Source organism: Eretmochelys imbricata, chromosome 2, assembly GCF_965152235.1.
Source record: "Eretmochelys imbricata isolate rEreImb1 chromosome 2, rEreImb1.hap1, whole genome shotgun sequence".
Taxonomy (NCBI): Eukaryota; Metazoa; Chordata; order Testudines; family Cheloniidae; genus Eretmochelys; species Eretmochelys imbricata.
The window spans coordinates 48,381,747-48,405,579 of NC_135573.1; the positions used below are offsets into that span (position 1 = coordinate 48,381,747).

General features: G+C 41.8%; 1 protein-coding gene across 3 annotated transcripts in view; it reads right to left on the bottom strand.

Moving 5' to 3' along the window:
• The window catches only part of WWP1 (WW domain containing E3 ubiquitin protein ligase 1), a 171,134-nt gene that overhangs the window by 72,984 nt on the left and 74,317 nt on the right, over positions 1 to 23,833 (bottom strand). Inside the window, exons 3-7 of one of the 3 annotated variants that reach the window (XM_077810058.1) lie at positions 23,663 to 23,801; positions 20,745 to 20,869; positions 8,313 to 8,450; positions 8,156 to 8,222; positions 5,475 to 5,656 (exon numbers count right to left, since the gene is read on the bottom strand). In XM_077810058.1, coding sequence (XP_077666184.1) covers positions 5,475 to 5,656; positions 8,156 to 8,222; positions 8,313 to 8,450; positions 20,745 to 20,869; positions 23,663 to 23,801 — 651 coding nt within the window. The remainder of the gene's footprint in view (positions 1 to 5,474; positions 5,657 to 8,155; positions 8,223 to 8,312; positions 8,451 to 20,744; positions 20,870 to 23,662; positions 23,802 to 23,833) is intronic. The other 2 variants (XM_077810056.1, XM_077810057.1) reach the window with 2 other exon arrangements.

Below are 23,833 nucleotides of genomic sequence, written 5' to 3' on the forward strand. Positions count from 1 at the left end.
CTGGCACTTCTAAACAGTGGCCATCTTCTCCCTCGCTTTTTTCCTTTGGAACCTAGGCAGTGAGAACTGATGGCTTAATCACAGAGTCCTTAGCGGCCAACTGAAAAGATGGCATCTTCGACACCCTAGCAGCAGGAGCTGATGAAAGCAGGAACAGGAGCTGAAAACAAAAAATACACAGATCCCCAGGATCCTTTAGGCACCTTAGCCTTACAAGTCAAGGCACTCAGAGCTGAAACAGGCCCCTAGTCTTTGGATCTGATGATCTTCTAAAGCCAGATGGTTTAGCAGCAAGAACTTTCTTAAGCAGGAGCACCTGCAGTCTATTCTGTATCTCCTTGCGTACTGGGTGAGAAACTCCAACAAACAGAACACCCAGAAGGAGAGACTGACCCTCACCAAGGCACTTAAGGTGCCTAATGTGGGGTCATCTGATACCAGGAAGATGGCTGGCAGAAGCGCATCCCTTAATGCTGGTTTTTACTTTTTCTTCAGTTCCACCATCACTCAGAACTGAACTTAAAATTAAACTAACTATAACTACAAACTCTCAAACTAAACTAACTCTACATGCTACAACAACAATTATCTAAGGCACTAGTACAGGAGAAAAAAATCCTAACCTGAACGACCAGGGCAGTTCACTTTGACCTGGTGCAGGTTTTGGAAGAACTGAGGCAGTAGGGGATGCAGCGCGCCTTTATACAGCCTTTCGCTCAGCATGTTTGAAGACGCTGAGGAGAGGAGTAGGATGAGATACATATACGCTCTAACAGGCATTGCTTGGAGAAGGTTCTGTTAAGACTGCACTGGTTGTTTTTTTGCTCACAAGTGGGAATATGAAGAGCCACTTGAAGTAGTAGTAACTTTTCAGTTTACTGGCAGGTTGTTTAATGGGATAGTAAGACGTGCTCTGTAAGCTAGCAGAGGGTGGGCATCTTGCTTCCAGTCCGCAAAGGAACATACGCATGATTTGCTCTTGAAACTTCCAAGTGGCATTGGTTTTAAAAGAGAATCTTTAACACTGTGAGATTGTAAGAGAATTTTAAAGGAAGAATAAAAGAAGGCTGAGTATGAAAGATACAATTGATAACAGCGTTTAATGTACACTTGGATAATCTTCCGGGCTCATTCCGCTTGCTTTGTGGCCAAAAAATATTTAAAAATTTTTTTAAATTACTAACTCGGCAATTAAACAAAAATCCACCTCTTCGAAGGATTTAATAATGAAAACACAAGCCTTTAAAAAATATATTAAGTTAAATGTGTATTTACCTGACAAACACAAGCTACACAGAACAAGAATCGTATTTTTTACAGTTGCTGTTAGAGGTATACATATTTTTGCCTGTGTAGAAACTACATGGAAATGTCCTATCAGGTAAACAAGCAGAAGCTAATATAATGGTTACAGACACCACTTTTTCTTTTATCAATTAGTTAGCCCAGCAGAGCACATTAAATGCAAAATATATAAGCAAAAATTTACTACTGCAATAAGATCTTCCTGACCTCCCCTTACTGAATCTACATTTCTGGTAACAGAACCTCCTGTCTCCTTTCCTTACTAAAGGAAAGCATTGCCAAAAGGAAAAAGGTAATGTGATCTGGTAGAAGCGAATAGCACCAACAGTTCTTGTAAAACTTTTAAGTAGAAAAACTATTTCAAAACTGCCCTTGCCGCAAGTGAGAAAACAGGAAAGGAAACTTGAGAAAACCTAATTATGGTAGACCTAAAAATTACTTGTGAATCCTTCCAGTTCAAATAAGAAGTTCATTAAATATTTGGCTGAGGATAAGACTACGAAAATAATTGCTGATTTCTTATAGTGGTTTCGAAGTAAAATATTAAGAGCTGCACCGATACACAACTTAAATTAAATTAACCTTGCCTTCCTCCACCCAAAATCATAATGAAATCTGACTACATCCACCTTACAATTTTGGGTTTATATAGTTTAATGTTATAAAATAAAAATAGTAATTTATATCCTTGAGACTAATGTAATTTTTTGTTCTGTTCAGTTACACATAAATGTGACATTGTATTCTGCTACAGTATGACGTATTTCAATAAGTCATTTTTAACCAGAAAATTTAAAAAATCTTATCAAGCTCATGTACAAGGCAATGCTGGTGTAGCTAAGCCAAAGGATCTCAATAGAAATTATAGATATTGACTTCATAAATCAATACAGACTTTTTCTTTGGCATATTTTTTATTCATGTTGGTAGATCTGTTACAGAGACTGAAAGTTACTATTCACAAGAGAAATCCAGTGATCTAGTAATTATGCATCACATACATAATAAAATGCAACATCAAAATATTGTATCATTTCTGGATTATTGCCATGTTAGAGCAATCTATCACATCAACGGGAATTTTGATTTAAGATCTTCAATTTATAAGCTCTCTAGAACAGGAAGTATATTTTTGTGTGTTTGTACAGTGACTAGCGCAAAAGGATAGTCTATGAAGACCTGATTCAGAAAATTCTAAGTTTAATGGACACTATTAGGTTAAAATTCATATATAATTTTAAAATATTCCTTCATCTGTGCTACTAAAACCTTAGATTATTCAAAAAAAGAATTTGTTTTACTTTTCACCATTTGTGCTGTCTGTTAATTTTCTGCACTATGTGTAAGCTTAGACAATAAAAACAGACAAGACAATTTTACTTTTGCTTAGTCACTTTCTAGTCAATTTCACACTATGGTTCACTACCATAATTCTGCAACATCTGGATCACAAACACTGCATGGGAATGGTATGCTTTTGAATTCAAATCTATTGTGTGTAGGGTTTTAAAAATTTCATTAACATGTTTCTACTTAGGTTAAATTTTATGCAAGTTTATTTACAGGAAATTTGAGGTTCAGATACTACAAATGCTTATGCCTATAACCTTACTCACATGCATATGTGTAGGATTGGGTTTTAAATTGGGGTCTAAAATGAGGTGACAGCACCTCTTTAAGAAACCAACATTCACTTTAATGCTTTACATCTGTTTGTCCTTAAATTATCAATCAGAATCCGCCCTCTACTTCTTATATCTAACTTATGCCAGTCTATCTTCCCAAGAAGACTAGAAATACAGGCCAGGAAAGTGGGAAGTTATTACATTACGTAACAAAGAACTTAGCAGGAGTACATATGCACAAGGGAACACAGCTAATGTGTAGAGGGACTAATTAAGCTGGCCCATATGTAAAGCCTGGGTAGAGAAATGAGGGGCAGAGGTTGCTTTTGGAACACCTTTTTGCTCGTTCACTGTGCCACAATTTATAGCATGCAGGGAGTCAAAGGCGTTTCAGAATAACTACACTCCCCTACTTGGACAGGAGTGAGAAGGGGGCTTCAACCCTCTCAATGCACCTGGCAGCATACCTACAACTGCAGTACTGGGGTTTGTATCCTGCAAAGGTATAGACGAGGCACAGCATACTTTCTCCCTGGCGCAACAGGAAAACTGGGAAGGGGACTGTGATCGGGGAAGTCAATCTCCCTTTCAGGCTTCTCCAAAGGCAGCACAATGAGCTGCCCCTAACACAGGGCTTGTAATAATACCACAATTGACCCACAAGGAATCAGGAAAGGAACTGATGTCAGATGAGATATAATTATTTATATACCCTAATATCAAACATTTGGATCTGCAAAGACACAAGAGTATCGCTGCAATGATCACAAATATCCTAATGGTTATGAGCTCACAGCTGCTGTGATGCATGCTGCACAAGAGAATTAGATCTGCAGAATTCAGATAGCATATTTATCTTTCACATCATCAGACAATTTCACCAATTTCCTTCACACTTGCCAATTTTTTTTAAAATTACCTTTTTCTTAAAAGTAGCCCAACTAATTAACTAAAGAGGAATTTCAACCCCCACAAAAATAGTTGAATGGGATGAGAAAAGGGAGCTCTAAGTAGTAAAATAATTGGGGCAGATGTTCAGCTGGTGTCAGCTATCATAGCTCCACAATAGAACTATGAAAGTTTACATCAGCCGAGAATCTGCCTCAATGAGAATTCTGGCAGCATCTCTATGGAATTATTATCCAACACTGTCTAAGAGTGACAAAATGTTACCTTTTATATTGTAATAATACTTGTAATTAATTTTATACCACAAGCAGTAAGGACCTCCATTTTATGTCTAACTCAGGAAAAGTCACATCCAGCAAAACTGCATCTTCTACCACTATGCTAGAATATGACTCACTACAGACGTGAGAGATTTCTACCAACTCCACTTCCTATATCAACTAAGCACTCTTTAGAGGTTCCTTATCTCATTTAGCAATAACAGCACAAGAAAGCAAATGAAATTTTATAGTATCTATGACATTTGGACCTCAGCTTAAAGGTACAGAGTCAACTTGGATTTTCTTTATTTTTTTAAGATCTGTTTTCTAATAGAGGACCCTTTACGTAGTATACCCCTTAAATACTAAGTCCTGAATGGTTTTGTTTTTTTTAATAACTTTAAAAAACCGAGGGTTTTTCTGTTCCCCTGTGATGTTTATAAAGATCTTTTGGGAAAGCCCGAGAATAACACCACTGCTTTCTGTCTGTTCACCTTCACTTGTTCCTGTTACTCAGACACACTTTCATGGGACCTGAGGAAGGGCATGCACCATTGACAAAATGGAAACACTGATTATATGTAAAATTCATTCAAATGCACAAAGTAAATAAAATGAAAAAAAAATCTCTAATATCTTTCCACTATATTACTCTTAGGGGTTACTTGCAACAATAGTCAGTACAACAACATTTCCAGATGGAAATCAGATTTAAAAATTAATGTCCCTTTAGAAATAATTAGCACTTTTAAGTGATCCTGGGCTGAGAATTCTAAAATATATTTCATCCCAGAGCAGATTCGTTACCTGATTTGCATATCACTGGAAAATAGGTTATATAAATGGCAACAGAAATGCTGAACTACAGTGACACAAGCAGGTCCTGCTACTAGAGAAATGTAAAGTCCTCAAACATTGTTTCTATCTTTGCAGATTTTTGTTGGAAAGCACTTCTTGTAGGGAAACGTACTTCCAATTCTTTGCAGTCAGGAAATCCACTTACTATCTCCCACCTCCACTAGAAAAGCATTTTTGAAATGAGCCAGTAAAGGAAGTCAGACTCTTTCCTCTAGACAATCTATGTTATGATTCAATGGTCTGGTTCAGGCATAGAGGCCTTACTTGATGACAAGATGTCTCTTAAGAAAAATAAAACAGGTAAAATATTGTTCTCCAAATTGATGTGTTCTGGAATGACTCAAGGAAGTGGAGAAATTCTAAGATTTATATTCATCATGCAGAAGTGAAAATATTATAGGTTTTATCTCAGATGTATATAGTAAAAGGCAGATAAACAATCAGAAGTTGGACTACATGATTTTAATTAACTAGAAAGTCCTTATCGAACAGCATTTTATAACATGCTCATTCTTACCACTGTTGTTGGCAGGCTGGGTTGAAAGTGGTTTTGGTACTGGTGTATTTTTGGGACTGGCTGCAACATGAGAAGGAGATGAAGTGCTGTCTCCATTAACAGCATGTATACAGAATGCATTCTGTATTACAGAGTTTGAAGGAGCTTGATTGTCTATTCCATTAGACATGTCACAGGTAGATCTTGGCAAAATAAAGAGGATTTTGATTAATACAAACAGTATGTTAAATAGAACTATAGAAAACAAAGGCCTACACTGAAACACGCTTAAAGATCTAATACAAAAGACAACAAAGTAAACTCAGTGGCAAGGTTTCAATATTATTCCGTTGGTGAGTGAAGATAACTGTTCATATATGTAAAACTAAACCAATTATGGGGACATGGGGGCTTATTTTTGTAATTTTAATTCAGATACTTATCAACTGGATTTTTAAGTTCCATTTATTTTTCCCCCAATATGGCATTATAACTGAGTTGGGCAGGCTAGTTTGGCTACTAGAGTTCCCAAAAAATGGCCGCAGCTGCTTCTTTGGAGAGAACCCCATCTTGTCAGATGAGCTTCTTTTCTCCTCTAGGCATGCTGAACAGCTGCTTTTATCAGTCACATCTCTAGAAATTACTTCAGAGTAGTTACCGTCTAACAAATGAGGTAGCAAAGATTTCTCTTAGTAAGAGGCAAATAAATACTAAAGGACCCCTACAGGAAAACACCATATGTTGAGATGCTGTTCCACTCTTCCTGACCCCTAAATATTGTTTTAGCCTTTTCTGCTCAAGTGACAAATGGCAGTCACAAAGGTCACCTTCATGCATGCTGCACTGAAGCAGAAATCAAGCAGATGAGGGAGCCCTAGAGACAGAAAAATGCTGGACAAGGTGGTTAATCATCCTGCCTACTAGGGTTAGGAAGGAAGACCCAAAGTGCCTGTGCTGTCACAGACCAAGTCACAGAAAAGTAGGCTTAGCAGAGAATAGTTAAAACACACATTTCTTTGTTATAAAACAGCAAACATCAATTCACTTAAGTTACTGATAAACCAAACAACAACAGAGACAGCTTTTGTTTTTGGTTATTTTTTATTCTAACCTAGAAATCTTATTTGATTTTGCTGGCATCTACAGAATACAGTTAAACCAAGGTCAAAAGAATTGGTTTGTTTTTAAATCAGTGAAGCTAAGCTGTATTTATTTTTCAGTGAAGAGCTTTGTAATCAGAATGTTATTTTTAAAATTATGTTAGAATTTTTTTTTCAAGTGTTATTAGCAATTTTCCTTTTTAATGTAAGGTAAGTTAATACATCAACAGGGTATGGCCACGTACAAAAGCAGCATCAGGGACAAAATGAATTGTCTGAAGAGAAGGGAATACTGCTGCCGCAAAGATCAAACATCCAGAGAGATCAGGACGGAGGACTGTGAAGGTATAGCTGACCCATCTTCAAAAAATCTGGGGCAATATTTTGTGGAAAGGAAGGAGGAGGAAGAAAATTATAGTCCCCAAGATGTTAGAGAAAACTGGGGAATAATATTTTGAGTGTTCACCCCAATGATATTTAGTGGCCAAGGGGATCCAGAAGCAAACCTCCACATATAAAGAGGACAGTACCTGGGATGGGCAGGGAAGAACGACTTGTGTCCATCCCCCAGATCTGTAGCAGCTGAGAGGGAGCAAAACCACACACATGGAAGGAAAGTAGCAGGGTAAGGAAAGCACTGCAAGGTTGCTAGGTGGTCCAGTAACAATAAAGCTAGTTTTAGTAATGAACTCCTTGCTTCTCTTCTACTGCTGTTTGAGGACCAGGTGTGCCCTGTTTCTATTATTCTCCTGGCAACCCTTTGTTCTCCTACATAATAAATAGAGAGATGAAGCTTGTGGGTCTCTGTACATTAAACTCAAGGCTCTCTTCCCCATTTCAGGTTTAGGTGGGCAAGTTCTTTGATTTGAAGGCTTGATTCAATAACCATTGAAATCAGTGGGAGTCCTTCCATTGATTTCAATGTGCACGAGATCAGGCCTTGAAAGAGAGCTAATGGAGGTGGGGGGGCGGGGCAGAGAAGAGAAGACAGGATGGGGGACACAGGCCCTTTTCTTCCCTCCTCTCTTGCAATAGCATTTTAAAGGAGGAAGGTAGTAGAGAGGCACTATGCCTGGCTCTTACACAGCAGCAGTAGGTAGCAAGGAGCTCAGCACTCAATACCACATTCACAGTTCCTGATCCACTGAGCTCCACTGCAGTACTTCACAGATTTCAAGGCCAGGTGGACTCTATGTTTGGTCTGATGGACTTATACGTTTAGCCAGAAGACAAAACTAAACCATCAAGAGGTTGACCACTTACCTGGAGAACAAGGCACAAGCTACCCGACTACCAGCAGAAGAAAAGAGATGTAAGCTGAACACCTACATTCCCCTAACCTAAGTAATCCACATGAACGCAATGGAACACCTGCATGAATAAACTTACTCGTGCAAATTTACAGCACTGGGCCCTTGGTGCTGCAATCCTTCCTTACTCAAGCAACACAGTAAACAGAGTCCATGGGAGTGTAGGCCTGAAGTAGTTAAGGCCTGAAAGTCAAAACTGATCACCTGTGCAAAATTCAATTATCTAATTGTAAATGAAACAATGGCCATTACACTTCAAATACTGCAAAAAGTAAAAAATAATAATTCCAACCTCGATGTAGTTCTTGCCAAAATTTCTCTGTTTTCGTGTACAGCATCACCATTTTGCTGGACTTCTACTAAATAACAAGAAATACATTAAATAGATTTTTCCTTCTTTTAAAATGTTAACAAAAACATGTGGGTTTTATTTTACTAATTGAACTTACTGGCTGCTGGTGAACTGCAGTTTGTAAGAGATTCTTGTTCAACAACCAGACCATCGAGCACAACTGTCAGTTCACCTGTTTGCACCATGCCACTCTTGTTTTCTAAGGAGAGTTTCAATTGTTCTTTCACCCCCTCCACTACAAGGGGAAAAAGAATAAATTCAGCATTAAATAGTTTCTCCCACAAAAACATACTAAAAATATTTTGTACAAAGTTATATTACATATAAAAATTCTACATAGTTGATATATATATACACATACAGTTTTCTCTCCTACTTAAAGAAAGAAGTTCTATAAAGATTTATTCCAATATATATGACGGATACATCTATTTTCTTCTAAGTCTTCAGGTTTTGCTAATTTGTATTTTTAGAACTAGCTTGTTGAATAAAGTAATTGATTAACATTTTATTTAAATAAGCCGTATTTCTATTATTTTGCTGCTTTCTATTCCCTCAGAGCAGGGAACCCTAAAATCTCACGGGTTACAACATCATCATGTTTGATTATGTACACTGTTTAGTATGTAGAGTCCATAAATAGGAGTCCAGCTTTACATACAACTTTTGCTAATATGAGCCATGCTGTAAATTGCTAGGACGGGGATAGGTCAGCAAAAGACATCTGGAATATGGGAAACGTTTATGGAACTCTGCTGTTGCAACCTCAGGACAGATTGATGACAGATAAATGGTGAAATCCTGGCCTCACTGAGTCAATGGCAAAACTCCCATTCACTTCAACAGAGCCAGGATTTTACTCCAAGAATCTCCATGTGTCAGTGCAACTTCAGAGTAGGTAGTGGACAGCTAAACATTTGCATGGTTTGACAGAAAATCAGGGATTCTAATTAAGGGTGTGTGAGGTTTTGAACAACTATGTAGTTCAGAGGTGGGCAAACTACGACCCGCAGGACCGTTCTGCCTGGCCCCTGAGCTCCTGGCCCGGGAGGCTAGCTCCCCTTCCCTGCAGGCAGCGCTCTGGGCAGCGGGGCTGTGCACTCATGCAGGGCAGCGTAGCAGCATGTCTGGCTCCGGCGCAGCGGCCAGACATGCTGCTCTGAGCAGCATGGTAAAGGGGCCGGGGCGTTGGATAAGGGGCAAAGGGTCCCGGAGGGCAGTCAGGGGACAGTTGGATGGGGCAGAGGTTGGGGGGGGGGGCTGTCAGGGGACGGGGAGGGGGGGGGGTTAGGCAGGGGGTAGGGTCCTGGGGGGTGGTTAGGGGCGGGGGTCCCAGGAGAGGGTGGTTGGATGGGTCGGGGGTTTTGAAGGGGGCAGGCAGGGGGTGGGAAGTGGGAGGGGGTGGATAGGAGGCAGGGGCCAGGCTGTTTGGGAAGGCACAGCCTTCCCTATCCGGCCCTCCATACAGTTTCACACCCTATGTGGCCCTCAGGCCAAAAAGTTTGCCCACCCCGATGTACTTTGTTGGAGAAGAAACATTAAGGCCAGATCCTCAGCTGGTTATCAATCAGCAGAGCACCCACTCAAGTCAATGGAGTTATATCAATTTACACTGAGGTTACAGACTCCTAACACCTACTGCAAAAGAAATGGTTAGATTAGGTAGTTTCTAGGACATATACTATTGGCTCCATACATGTTTAGTGCTTCAGACAGATTATTTACTTGGATTTCTCCAAGCTTATTGTTCCCATGGCGCATTTTTGGAATCTTGTGCCAGTTTTACAAACCCAAAATGTTTAAAACAGCTAGAACTAAATTCTGGATTGTGAATCCTGAAACATGCTTTACAAGGTACAGGGAGCTAAAACTATTAGATACACAAAACTTGTGTGCTCAATTCTTGACTATCTCCCAAAATCACTAAATTCCAAAGACCAGTAGGAAGGAGGAAAAATGTGGATCTAACTAGGTAGTAAATACAAAACAATAAATAAAAAAAATAAAGTCCCTGCTAATTTTCTGTCACTAACATAAAGATCCCAACTCTGAAGATTATTAAGTAGTAAGAGTATTACTAGACTAGTTAAAAAGAAACAAAACCAAAAAACCCTGCCCTACATTTTGACCCATTTATCAGAGTCTAAAAAATAATTCCAATTAAACATCTGCATTGAACTCAATATGACTGTCGGGCATATCAGAAAAAAGATTGAGCAAAAGTATGTTTCAGTAAATGACATCACTAGTGGGATATATAGGTATTTTTTCAAAAAAAGGCTGGCCTCTTCATAACAGGTGTATTCTACTATTCCAGTACCAATAACTATATTAAACTGGCATTAAAAATTGAGTGTATGTATCAGTAATTTAGGAGAAAAAACACTAAGGGGATGTTATGATTAAACCAAAAAAGACAGTTACCTTTTTTCGTAACTGGTGTTCTTAGCGGTGTGTTGCTAATGGACATTCCACGGTAGGCATGTGTGCTCACCACATGCATCAGTGCCAGAAGTTTTTCCCGTCAGTAGTATCCATAGGGGACTGGCTCTGGTGCCCTCTGGAGTGGCGTGAGTATGCCACGGTATAAGGAGTGCTGCCGGCTCCCCCCACCGTCAGTTCCTTCTTCCCAGAAACTCCAACAGCGGGGAAGCAGGGCAGGTCATGGAATGGACATGAGCAACAGATCTCAAAGAACACCAGTAGCGAAAAAACGGTAATTGTCTTTTCTTCTTGAGTGCCTGCTGATATCCATTCCATTGTAGGTGACTCCCAAGCAGTACCACCGAAGGCGGGCAGGAGTTCATAGACATGTCGACTGCAACACAGCTCTGCCAAATCCAGCATGGTCTCTTGCCTGCTGGGTGATGACGTAGTGCACCGTGAATGTGTGCGTATCAAAGACCACATTGTGGCTCTGCAGATATCTGGGACAGGGACATGCGCCAAGAAGGCTGCCGAGGATGCTTGAGCCCTAGCAGAGTGGGCCATCACTACAGGTGGCAGCTCGACCTAAGTCAGCTCGTAACAGGTCCAGATGCAGGTGGTGATCCAATTTGAAATCCTCTGCAAGGACACCAGGAGGCCCTTCATCCTATCTACTGTTGCCATAAAGAGTAGGGTCAACCTGTGAAAGGCTTTGGTACGCTCCAGGTAGAACACTAGGGTGCCCTGGACATCCAAAGTGTGTAGCCACCTCTCCTCTTTGGTGGAGAGAAGCTTCAGACAGAACATCGGGAGGAAGATATTCTGGTTGACGTGAAAAGGGGACACCACTTTAGGCAGGAAAGCTGGATCGGGTCGCAGCTGGACCTTGTCCTTATAGAATATCATATACGGAGGCTCCGCCATGAGGGCCTTAATCTAGGATACGCGCCTCACCAAGGTAATGGCTACAAGGAACTCAACTTTCCACAACAGATGGGAGATGGAACAAGAAGCCGTAGGCTTGAAGGGCGGGCCCATTAGCCTAGAGAGGAGCAGGTTGAGGTCCCATTGGGGAACCAGATCCCGGATCGGCAGGAAGAACCTTTCAAGGCCCTTTAGGAACCTCATCGACATCCCACGCAAGAATACTGATTGGCCCTAGACGCGCGGGTGGAAGGCTGATATGGCTGCCCAGTGCACTCTGATGGACGAAAGCGCAATGCCTTGGTGCTTTAGGTGGAGCAGGTAATCCGGGTTGGGAACTAAATTCCCGCCTAAACTGCACGGCTGGGTGGCCATCCAGCAGGCTGTCAAGTGCCACACACTTCAGGTGTCCCTCCCCACATTGCCCTACTGCTCCTGCCCTCTGCCTTGGAGCTGTTCTGGGAGCCTCCTTCTTGCTGTGCAAAGGGAGAAAGGGGAACACTGACGTCAGAGTGTCCCTCTCCTCCCACCCCTGTATCCCATCTCCACAGAGCAGAGGAGGGGGGACACAACAGGGCTCAAGACAGAGGGAGCTTGCTTGCAGCTGCTGTGTCTGAACATGTGCTGATCTACTTTAAAAGGCAGCATACTTAAAGTGGGGGCAGCATACTTAAAGGAGCAATGCCCCCCCCCACACACACACGCACACACACTTGTATTGTTGTTGCTGTTGTTACCTCTTGATACTTCTTTCACAGTGTGTTTTAGTTTTTGATTGGTCTATGCATTTCATAATTTTTATTTCTTTCTTACGCTTAAATTTAATTCTTTGAGTAGTGAGTTCTAAAATGACTTTACCTGTCCTGGCTGGAGTAATTATCCCTATGGTAACTTTTAAAAATATATATTATATCTAAGTTTTTGGTTTCTACTGGTGGCGAACACCTGCACGTTACCTTGATATGGTGCACATAACAAAATTCATTCCGCACATGCGTGGAAACAATTAGAAGGAACGCTGATTGGAGACATGCTACATGCCAATGCCCAGCAGGAGAACCTGGTGAGTCACTCTGGTGGAGGGCTTTCTGCTTTCAAGAGAACCTGCTGTACCTGGCTAGAGCAGGCCTGTTCCTCTGGGTTCAGCCACTCAGCAGCCAAGCCGTGAGACGAAGCGAGGGAAGGTTTGGGTGCAGGAGCCGACTGTGGTATCATGCAGCTGGGCAATGACCATGGTGCAGCCATGGCCAGATCCATGAGCATGCCAAACCAGTGCTAGCAAGGCCACGCTGCGGTGATCATAATGACTTGCATCTTTTGATTTTTCAATAGGACCTCGCTGATCAACGGAATCGGCAGGAAAGCATACATCAAATCTCCCGCCCATGACAGGAAAAAGGCATTGGAAAGGACGTCCCTGCCGAGGCATTGGAGAGAGCAGAACTGATGGCACTTCCTGTTCTGTCTGGTGGCAAACAGGTCCACCCGGGGAGGCCCCCCCCACCCCACTTCTGGAAGAGCACCCAGGTGACCTCCAAGTGGAGCGACCACTCGTGGTGAGAGAAATAGGACCTGCTGAGGAAATCCACCAGCATGTTCCAGACACCAGGGAGATGTGAAGCTTCCAGACAGATCACGCACTGGATGCAAAAGTGCTTCCTGACAGATGGCCAAGCAGCAAGCTCCCCCCTGCCTGTTGATATAGAACATCGACTTCCTGAGATATTTGTTGAGATCTCGCACGTCCAGGATGGGTCTTAGACTCCCCTTGGCCTTTGGGATTAAAAAAAATAACAGGAGTAAAACCTCTTACCCCTGAAATTTAGGGGGACTTCCTCCACAGCTCCCACCTGCAGAAGGCCGTGCACCTCCTGAGCAAGCAGGTTCTCGTGAGAGGGGTCCCTGAGTAGGGACAGGGAGGAGAGTTGAGTGGGGGGACAGGACAGAAATAAACTGAAGAGTATAACCATAAGCCACAGTTCTAATGACACATTGGTCAGATGTTACAGAGGCCCAGGCAGTGAGGAAAGGGGACAGGTGGTTGGATAAAAAACGGGAAGCAGGATCCAGGACACAGGCTGGAAGGTCACCCTCCAGCGAACCCTCAAAACACCCATTTACCACCCTGTTGATTGAGGGTGGAGCTCGAGTGAACAGAGGACGTCGGGTGGTGGCCCTTCTGGTGCTTATAGGTCTTGCCCTACTTATGGAAGGACTCGGACCGAGGCTGACTGCCCAATCTCTGGAACTGTTGTGGCTTAAATCGCTTCCTTGCCAGCCCTAAGGTGTACAGGCCCAGTGTCCGCAGGGTTTCCCTCAAGTCTTTTAGACTGTGCAACTTGGCATCTGTTTGTTCAGAGAACAGCGCCAGGCCATCGAATGGGAGGTTCTGGATCAACTGCTGAACCTCTGTGGAAAGGCCCGAGGACTGCAACCAGGATGCTCATTGTGACGTTGCACTCTATATGATTTTATGAAAATATGTTAATGAGTGTGAATATAATGTAAGTGGAATATGCCTCATGCAAAAGATCTCTTGTAAGGTATCATTACAAAGCTTATAATCTACTGAATGTGGTCATCCTATTTGTATAAATGTATCACTCTTGTATCTGAAACTAGAAATATGAAATATAACCCATAGGTCCAATTGTAGTTACGCAAAGTGTGGGCCATTAGTGGTGGTTTCGAATCTTGATGGCTCCCATCAACCAGGACAATTGAATGTGGATGGCTTTGTTTGCTTGCAGGCCTTCTGTGTATCAGGCTGGGAGGAATGAAGGCTTGGGGTCACACAGGATATGTGACCATGTCACCCGTTACTGAAATCCATCTTGAACCTGGTGCTTTTCCATTTAGGAGGAGGGGTGGGAACCCTGAGGGACAAAAGATTCCCGCCTTGTGCCAAAGCTATATAAGGTGGTGAAACAGAACAAAGGGGGCTGCAGTCATGAGAAATCCCCTAGCTACCACCTGAGCTGGAACAAGGACTGTACCAGGAGAAAGAATTGTGCCCAGACTAGGAAGCATCCAGTCTGTGATCGAAGCTTATTGAAACATCTCTGAGGGTAAGATTTTGTCTGTATTCAGCTTTCTTACTGTATTAGGCATAGACTTGCATGTTTTATTTTATTTTGCTTGGTAATTCACTTTGTTCTGTCTGTTACTACTTGGAACCACTTAAACCCTACTTTTTGTATTTAATAAAATCACTTTTTACTTATTGATTAACCCAGAGTATGTATGAATACCTGGGAGGGGCAGGTAAACAGCTGTGCATCTCTCTCTATCAGTGTTATGGAGGGCAAACAATTTATGAGTTTATCCTGTATAAGCTTTATACAGGGTAAAAACAGATTTATTTGGGGTTTGGCCCCCATTGGGAACTGAGCATCTGAGTGTTAGAGACAGAAACACTTCTTAAGCTGTTTTCAGTTAAGCCTGCAGCTGTTGGGGGATGTGGTTTAGACCTGGGTCTGGGTTTGCAGCAGGCTAGTGTGTCTGGCTCAAACCAGGCAGGGCACTGAAGTCCCAAGCTGCCAAAGGAAATAGGCTCAGGGGTAGTCTCAGCACATCAGTTGGCAGTTCCCAAGGAGTTTTCTGTGATCCAACCCGTCACACTCGGCTCAGGGCTATAGCCGAGGCCATGGTTCAGGCTGCAGAGTCCGCTGCATCTGAGACCACTTGGAGGGCTGTCCTCACACCACCTTGCCCTCATCGAGGATCGCCAGGAATTCTTTCCTGGGGTCCTCAGGCTGCGAGTTCGAAGACTTAGCCATGGATGCCAGATGTTAAAGTCATAGAGGCCGAGCAAGGCCTGATGGTTCGCTACTCATAGCTGGAGGCTGGAAGATGAATAAATTTTTCTTCCGAAGAGATCGAGCCTTTTGCCTCTATTATTTTTAGGCATCACACCTAGCTGACCCTACCTTTTGTGCTCATTAAAGGCCGACACCACCAGTGAGCTTGGGGCAGGATGGGTGTAAAGGTATTCATAACCTCTAGCCGGCACATAATATTTGCGTATTGCCCACTTGGACATGGGGGGCAGCGACAAGGGCGTCTGCCACAGGGACTGGGTAATTTTTGCCACTCCCTCATGCACTGGCAGTGCCACCATAGCAGGGGCAGCCGAACTCAGCAAGTCAAAGAGGAAGTCTGAAGGCTCCTACAGCTCATCGGCTTCTAGCTGCTGGTTTGAGGCAACGCTCTTCAGAAGATCTTGATGAACCTTGGCATCAACCTGGGGACCGGGTGAGAAGACCCGTAATCGCCTCACTGAGCGAGGATGAAGAGGTGGTGGGTACTGGCAGGTCTGCCACCACCGACGCCTCCTCCACGAGCACCTCCATTAGGACCGAGAGACCCTGAGGGGTCCTCTCCAGTGTCACCTCCATGTCGGGGGGGGGGGGGGAGGGGACGGACAGGGCAGGCAGATCATCACCGACTGCTTATCCAATGCCCCCGAGGTTGACCTACACCCTTGTGAAGGCTGCAGGAACCCCCCGGGAGGTGCCAGGGGGCAGGCCAGTGGTCTTGTGGGGAATGCCGATACCCCCGATGAGTGACCCTGGCCCGCTGGCAGGGACTCCTCGCTAATGGAGCCCGAGGCGGACGGGCCACGTCCGGTGGGGATCAGGACAGTGCCAAGGCCAACTGTTTACCCTGGTCACGTCGGTGCTGGCCCTGAGGCTCCGCTGGGGATCTGCACAAGGGCAATGACTTTCTGTGCCGTGACACAGGGGATCAGTGGCGTCGTTAGGCAGGTCGGCAACAGGAACTCGGCGATCTACACCTAACACTCAGCAAGCGTTGCCGGTCCGTTGAGCTGGAGCGAGTAGGTCGCCGTGCCAGGGTACATTGGAGTGACCATGACAATCTGTACCAGCGCTCCGGTGACAAGTAATAGGGCTTCCAAGACCAGCAATGCCGCACACTGGGAGAGCGGCTAGGGCACTCTCGCCACTGGAGATGCAGGGACGGGCACACCTCTGCTGGTCTGCACTGTTCCACTGGCGATCGCCGCTTCGAGCCTGAAGAGTGCCGCCTGGCATCCAGGGACTGACGCGGGGGACTCTGACGGGTGGGCTGACCTGTGTTCGGGGCATGGTGGCTCTGCACAAGTGAGTGCTGGCGGGACACTCCTTGGGGTGAGGAGCGGTGCCACACTGATGGGGACTGTTGGAAGGATCCCAAGTCAGGTTTATTCCTGCAGCGGGGTACGGCTGTAACAGGCGTGGGCGGCACCAGTAGGGACAGGATGTCCTTAGCAGCATGCAGGGCCTCCAGTGTAGATGGCACTGCCAGGTGCCGAATGCCCATGCCACTTTCTAGGGTGGCGGGTGCTTCCTGAAGTGGACTAGCCCACTCGGCGGAAGCTGGGGACCGACCTCCATCCAGAGGCAAAGAGCTGCCCCTCACAGGTCTTTGCTCTCCTCCAGCCCTCTCCTTCCCCTTCAGGATGCAGAAAAAGGTCCCACCCTGGCCTTTCTTTGCCGGTACCAAGGACGGGGATCAGCCACGGTGCTAGAAGCAGAGTCTGATCTGGACAGCTCTTGTGCCGGTGCAAGTGCCGACTCCATAAGGAGTGCTTTGAGACAAATGTCCTGCTCCTTCTTGGTCCGAGGTTTAAAACTCCTACAAATGCGACACTTGTCGCTAACATGAGTGTCCTCCAAGCACCTTAGACAGCTACTGTGGGGGGTCACTGGCATAGGTTTTTTGCAGCAGTCGTAGGGTTTGAAGCCCAGGGACCGGGGCATGCCCCGTCCCTAGGCTAAGTCCCATCTGGGACTATGAACTAACACTAGCTACACTAATGGAACTAAACTAACGACTTTTAACAACAATATGCAGTAAAATAGCTCACAACGAGCAGTTGAGACACAGGTTAGCTGAGGCAAGGAAATGGTCTAGCACCATCACTGGCAGTAAGAAGGAACTGAGGGTGGGGAGAGCCAGCAGTGCCCCTCATACCACGGCATACACACTCCACTGGAGAGGGCGCCAGAGCTGGTCCCCTATGGATATCACTGAGGGAAAAACTTCTGGCATCAGTACATGTAGCGGAATGGAATGGACATGAGCAAGCACTCAAAGAAAAACCAAGCACTACCAATCCAGAAAATTTGGACTTATACTTAAGTTATCCTTAAAAAAAAATCCAAACTCATTAAGGATGAAAATAAAGAATTTTAACAGTCATCTGTAGCAAAGTCATGCAATAACAAACTTAAGTTGTAGGGATTTTAGTGTTTGTGGTCTCAGATTAGCTGCATCTTTAAAAACAGTTTTCATTAGTTCCCCTCTTACAGGGCAGCGTTAATGTTGTTTGTGTGCCTTAACTACATTTCAAATCTTGCTGTTGTCCTTTTGTCTTAGAATTTCCCTTTTTTTATTACAAAAATGTCATACACAAACACTAAACAAGAAACCCAAAGCAAACGCTCCCATAAGATATTTCTAATTGTTTTAAGATATGTATTATCAGCCTTTTTTAAAATTTTATTTTCTCTATATGGAAAGTTTAAAGACTGTGCTATTATGTTACTAAGATTTGGGACAAAAACAATCTAACATGCTAAATTACTTAAAGAACCCATTTTTAAATTAATTATAACTCAATTCTGAATACACTTGAATTTTCTGAGCTCAAAGTGGAAGCACTAAGTTTTGGAGAGGATATTCTGTATATTTAACACATAAACAAGGTTGAATCTCTGCTCGAAGTGCAAAACAGAAAACATGTCTTAACTATGGAGCCACGTCTGGCATCTTCATAATACGAATGAAGACATTCCACTTAGAGGTGGGTTCCCCTTTGGATGTCTTCTAATAAGTAAGAAAAATGTAAAGAAACATTTTTTACATTCTCAGTTTTCCCTCATTATAAATTCTGAGGTTTTGTATGACATCTATAGATTGGGAAAAATGAGATTGAGCTATTGGTTTAGCTGGAATTTCAATGCCATTTGGGGGTGAAATTTAAAAGTATGAATCACCACTTTCATGTTCTAATGAAAAAATTAAAAAAGGAGAAGACGACATAAAAATCTTGTAGCTCATTAACTCTTCTGGCAGGGGCAATAGGCATCAGGGAGGTTTCCTTATGCAAGAGAAAATGTAGGTGATAATCACTAATGTACTATGTTATTATGATCTATTAAAATCATTTAAACTAAATACAAAGATATTTAGTATATGTTTACCATAAGTTTTAAAGAAAGTCACACCACTGAACTGGTGGAAGTCACTGGCTAAGCACCTAGAACCAGAATTTGTTGAAGTACTAAACCAGCTTTTGACACCAGTAGCCTCTACTGCTGGTGCAGAGAGAATAATTTCTTCATTACGCTTTATTCAACTAGTTAAGCTTAATGACTAATTAATTCGAAGCTAAGAAGCCAACAGGGAGTTGAAAAACCAGGAAAACTTGTTTTCCTCATCCAGTGAATAAAAACCAAGTGTGAGAGGATGAGACTTACAAATTTTAAAATCCTAAAGGACACAGTGACCCAAAATAATCTGTTCAATTGACTAACTACAGATACTTTTTTTGTTGAATAAATCAGTTAGTTATAATGCAAAACATGTTTTGATAAACTTTTGTTAAACTTTCTTATGTAGTCATCACTTTTAAACTCATTTTATGTACTAAAATAATTTATGATGGTTTTGTTTTTTAATTTAATTTAATTTGAATTTCCATCCAAATAGAGCTTCACACAAGTCACAAATAAAAACAATCTAGTAAATAAGAAATACATCATTCACTGTTTTCTAACGTAATAAAATAATGTAAAAATTAAGAATTTGAATAAACATAATATAAGCTATATAACTGCTTACATAAATGTGTATAAGTATAGCGCATCCTCCTCATTAGCAAAGAGAGACACTGAATTTAGTGTGAAGTCTATATTTAGTTGCAAATCTACATGTTTTAATGGTTACCAACAAATGAGAATCAATCATCCTTCAAGAAAATAACTAAGCAGTACAAATGCAAAACATGATTAAAATCAACTATTTAAATCAAGATTTCCAGCATGCGGATTTAAATCATGCTTAAAATCAGTGATTCATAATCAATCCATCCTGAAGGAAGGGTCAATAATTTTGTTCGACATTGGAGTCTAATACTATCTATCACAGTGGTGTGAAAGTTGGCCTGTTAAATTATTAATCCAGGGAAGACTAGAGAGCCTTGTACATGGCTAAACATTTTTTCATTTGGGGGGTTGCATGAAATGTTTGGCCATTTGGGGGGGTTGCAATAGATCCTGCTACACAATGGAAATTCTGTAACTAATCAGAGAAAATATATATCCTCATATCTTTATTTAATAGTTTCCTCTCACTTTTTTCAGTAGTTCATAGATTCATAGATATTAAGGTCAGAAGGGACCACTATGACCATCTAGTCTGACCTCCTGCACAATGCAGGCCACAGAATCTCACCCACCCACTCCTGCGATAAACCTCTCACCTATGTCTGTGTTACTGAAGTCCTCAAATCGTGGTTTCAAGACTTCAAGGAGCAGAGAATCCTCCAGCAACTGACCCGTGCCCCATGCTACAGAGGAAGGCAAAAAAACCTCCAGGGCCTCTTCCAATCTGCCCAAAACTCCTTCCCGACCCCAAATATGGCAATCAGCTAAACCCTGAGCATATGGGCAAGATTCACCAGCCAGATACCCAGGAAAGAATTCTCTGTAGTAACTCAGATCCCAGCCCATCTAACATCCCATCACAGGCCATTGGGCCTATTTACCATGAATATTTAAAGATCAATTAATTGCCAAAACCATGTTATCCCATCATACCATCTCCTCCATAAACTTATCGAGTTTAATCAAAGCCAGATAGGTCTTTTGCCCCCACCGCTTCCCTTGGAAGGCTATTCCAAAACTTCACTCCTCTGATGGTTAGAAACCTTTGTCGAATTTCAAGTCTAAACTTCCCAATGACCAGTTTATATCCATATCATATACTATTATTTGAAATCATTTCTCTCTCACTATAAATTTAAATCTCTCTCTATAACTCAAAGAGTCAGGCCCTGAAGGTCTGTTTTAAATTACATGACAATTTTTTGTCATTACATCAAAACTACCAAAATTAATATAACTGAAATGATCGATTTTTTTTCCTTAATAGGCCATCCATGAAAACTTACATTTTCTATTGTGCATTTCCAAAGCTTGTCTCAAGTCTACAGTGGCTCTTCCTAGTAAAGCATCAGCTTTTAAAGTGTGATGGCTCCACACTCGAAATTCCAACGTAGTCTGTGGAGTCACATTCCTGTATATAAAATATTTTTTAAAAAAAAAATTAAGGTGTAGGTACTCATCTTTCACTATTATAAATGTATTATCTATTTTAATCAGTTTCCCCATAACTACTGTAATTTTTGGTAGTGAAAAGTTTTGGTTTCTTTTTTAAACTATATCACAAAAGCACTGTGAAACAGAAAAATCAACGTAACATCTTTCAGGCACAGATCAGGACTAAGGTATGTTATTACAATAGTGTGAAAATACTTGGGAACATAACTACTTACATCAAACTCAGATTTCAATTATTGAGATCGTTTTCCCCCATACATAATTTTAAATACAAACTTCCTATTTTTTTCTATTGACAAATATTTGATTTTCAGCTTGTATCATTAGAGAGACCGCTGAATAGCCACCACTGATCAAGAATACTGAAATTAACTGCTCAGATGCCCTCAAACATATTAATTTAAGAATTGCACACACATAGAATATACAATATTAAAAACAATTTTTAAAAATGCTCTTAAAATTAAAACAAAAAAAACCCACGCCAAGTGATGAGACTAAAATACACCACTGGGAGGAAAGAGGCAAGGCAACCAAAATGGAACAAAACAGTGGTTATATTACAAATACTTTTTGGGGAAAATTTTTCGGTTTTTTTAAGAGTTGGGAAGCAAACTTTGCACTTTAGGGGCTACTGCTACAAAGGCATAATTGCCTGCCAATTAAAGACAACGTGGGAGCCTGAGAATAGGTATCCTTCAAAACAAGATCTCAACTACAGCATGGGCCAACATTGTTCGAAACCTTAAACTATCTCTATTGATTTTCTTTAAAGTAATGTAAATAAGTAATGTAAAGTAATTCTTTAATAGATGACTATATTATAGGCAGACAACATAGATCATGGTTACTCAAACTAATGAGCAAATATGTTGCTTCATTCACAACAAACTGTAAGTAAGTAACACAGATGATCTACTAAAAACCCGGCTAAAAGAAAATGACAACAGTGTAAGCTTGTCATCACAATGGTCTATAGTGTTTACACAAGGCCTTATGAGTGAAGCTGCTCTCAACACAAATTGTGAAATTAAAGCACAGGTATTGATATTGTGACCCAAACCACCCTTGGATTCACACCTTGCACATTATTCTAATAATCTTTGTACAAAATATGCCTTGTAAGGTATCATTTGAAAACTAACTCCTCCCTGGTCAATATCATCATGATAAAAAGTATGTTGCAACTTTACATATAAAGTCATGAATTCCCCCTCTATAATGTTATTAGCACAGGTTCAAAACCAGACAGCCCTTCCAGGGAAAAAATTATCAGACAGGACTACCCTAAACAAAGGGGTGTGTGTTTACCCCATTTTACATATAAGTAGTAAACTGACTCATCAAGACAGCAGAGAGAAGAGATGGCAAGAAATAGAACAATTTTCATTTCAGCAACCACAAATGGGGGATGAAAGAGCACAGTGCTTCCTTCTCCACCAGACTCCATATCACTTTCCCCACAGCTAGAATAGCCTTTACTTTGAGGGGTATCCTTCAGAAGAATTCACTTCCAAGATTCACTGGACTATAAAAGAAAGGGGCATAGACCCCCAAATTATCTCTTTTACCTACAAAGACAAAGACACCAGCACCTTTGGACCTCTGACTAAGGAGAAGGTCAATCACTATCTTGCTGGAAGACTGTGGGAGAGAAAGGCCACCTTGAACAAAGTCTTGAACCAAAACTTACTAGATGAAGTTTTAGACTTTTCATGTGTGTTCTCACTTTTATTTGTTTGTAACCATCTATAACTTTATCACTTGTACTTGAACTCACTTAAAATTGTATCTTCTTTTGCTAATCAACTTGTTTTACAATTAAACTAACAGTGCTGTGTTGTACCAAAGTTAATGTCAACTCCAGTTAATGTGGCAAACTGGTGTGTTTGGTCTTCTTATTCCTCTGAATATTGCAGGAGAGGGCTGGACATATCAGAGCACACAGGTTTGTGGAAGTTCAGGACTGGAGTTGTGTTGGGATCACCTGCTAACATTAACCATGTCTAATAAAGACAGAAGTGTGTCTATGATAACTGCTGGCTGGCTGTTGGATTCAAATTGGTTGAATCAGAGCTGTACAGCATACAGAACATGAAGTGGATGCTGTCTGTATGTATGTCCCAGACACGGAGCCACAAGTAGCAGAAGCATTTTGGGGCACTCAGGGCTGAAATACAAGTGATGACTCTACTTCTCATTGATATTAACTGCACCCTAGAACATGGCAGATACCACATCATTGGCTTTCCATGAAATGTTTGTGGTCAAAAGCAATATCAAGATTCTCAATTTGATGAAGTACCTCTGACTGTACCTCTCGAAGGATAACACAAAGAAAGAATGACCCTCCTCAAAACAATCTCTATCCAGCAACAGGATTTCTGTTTTCCTATGGGTGAGAACAAGATTACTGATGCATCCAGCTGGCAACATCCTGTAAGCATTCCTACACAGCATGGACTGAGCTGAACAGAGTCCACAGTGCAAGAGATATACAGTCGTGCATCAAGCGTATATAAAGATATCCCACTCCTGTTTAGAAATAAACTTGCCAAGACACCTCATATACACACTGAGCAACAATAGTTATTTTAGGATAAATATTGCCATTAGATACATGCAACTTTCAATGAAGTTAAAGGAAGTTGTGTGTATGCAGCCAACGGCAGAGTTTGGTAACTATTTGTCTCTAACGTTTGATTAATAAATTATATTTTACGAAGTTAGAAAAAGCTTTTCTACTTACACAGTCAACTGTTCATCCCATTTTGGATTTGAAGAACTATTTGATTTTGCTGTTTTCTTGATTTCTCCATCTGCAACTAATTCTGTATAAATGGCTGTTCCAAACCAGTTCTTTTTCCTTTTCAGTTTGGCACTAGAAACTAACAAACAAACAAAAACAGATTGATTGTTT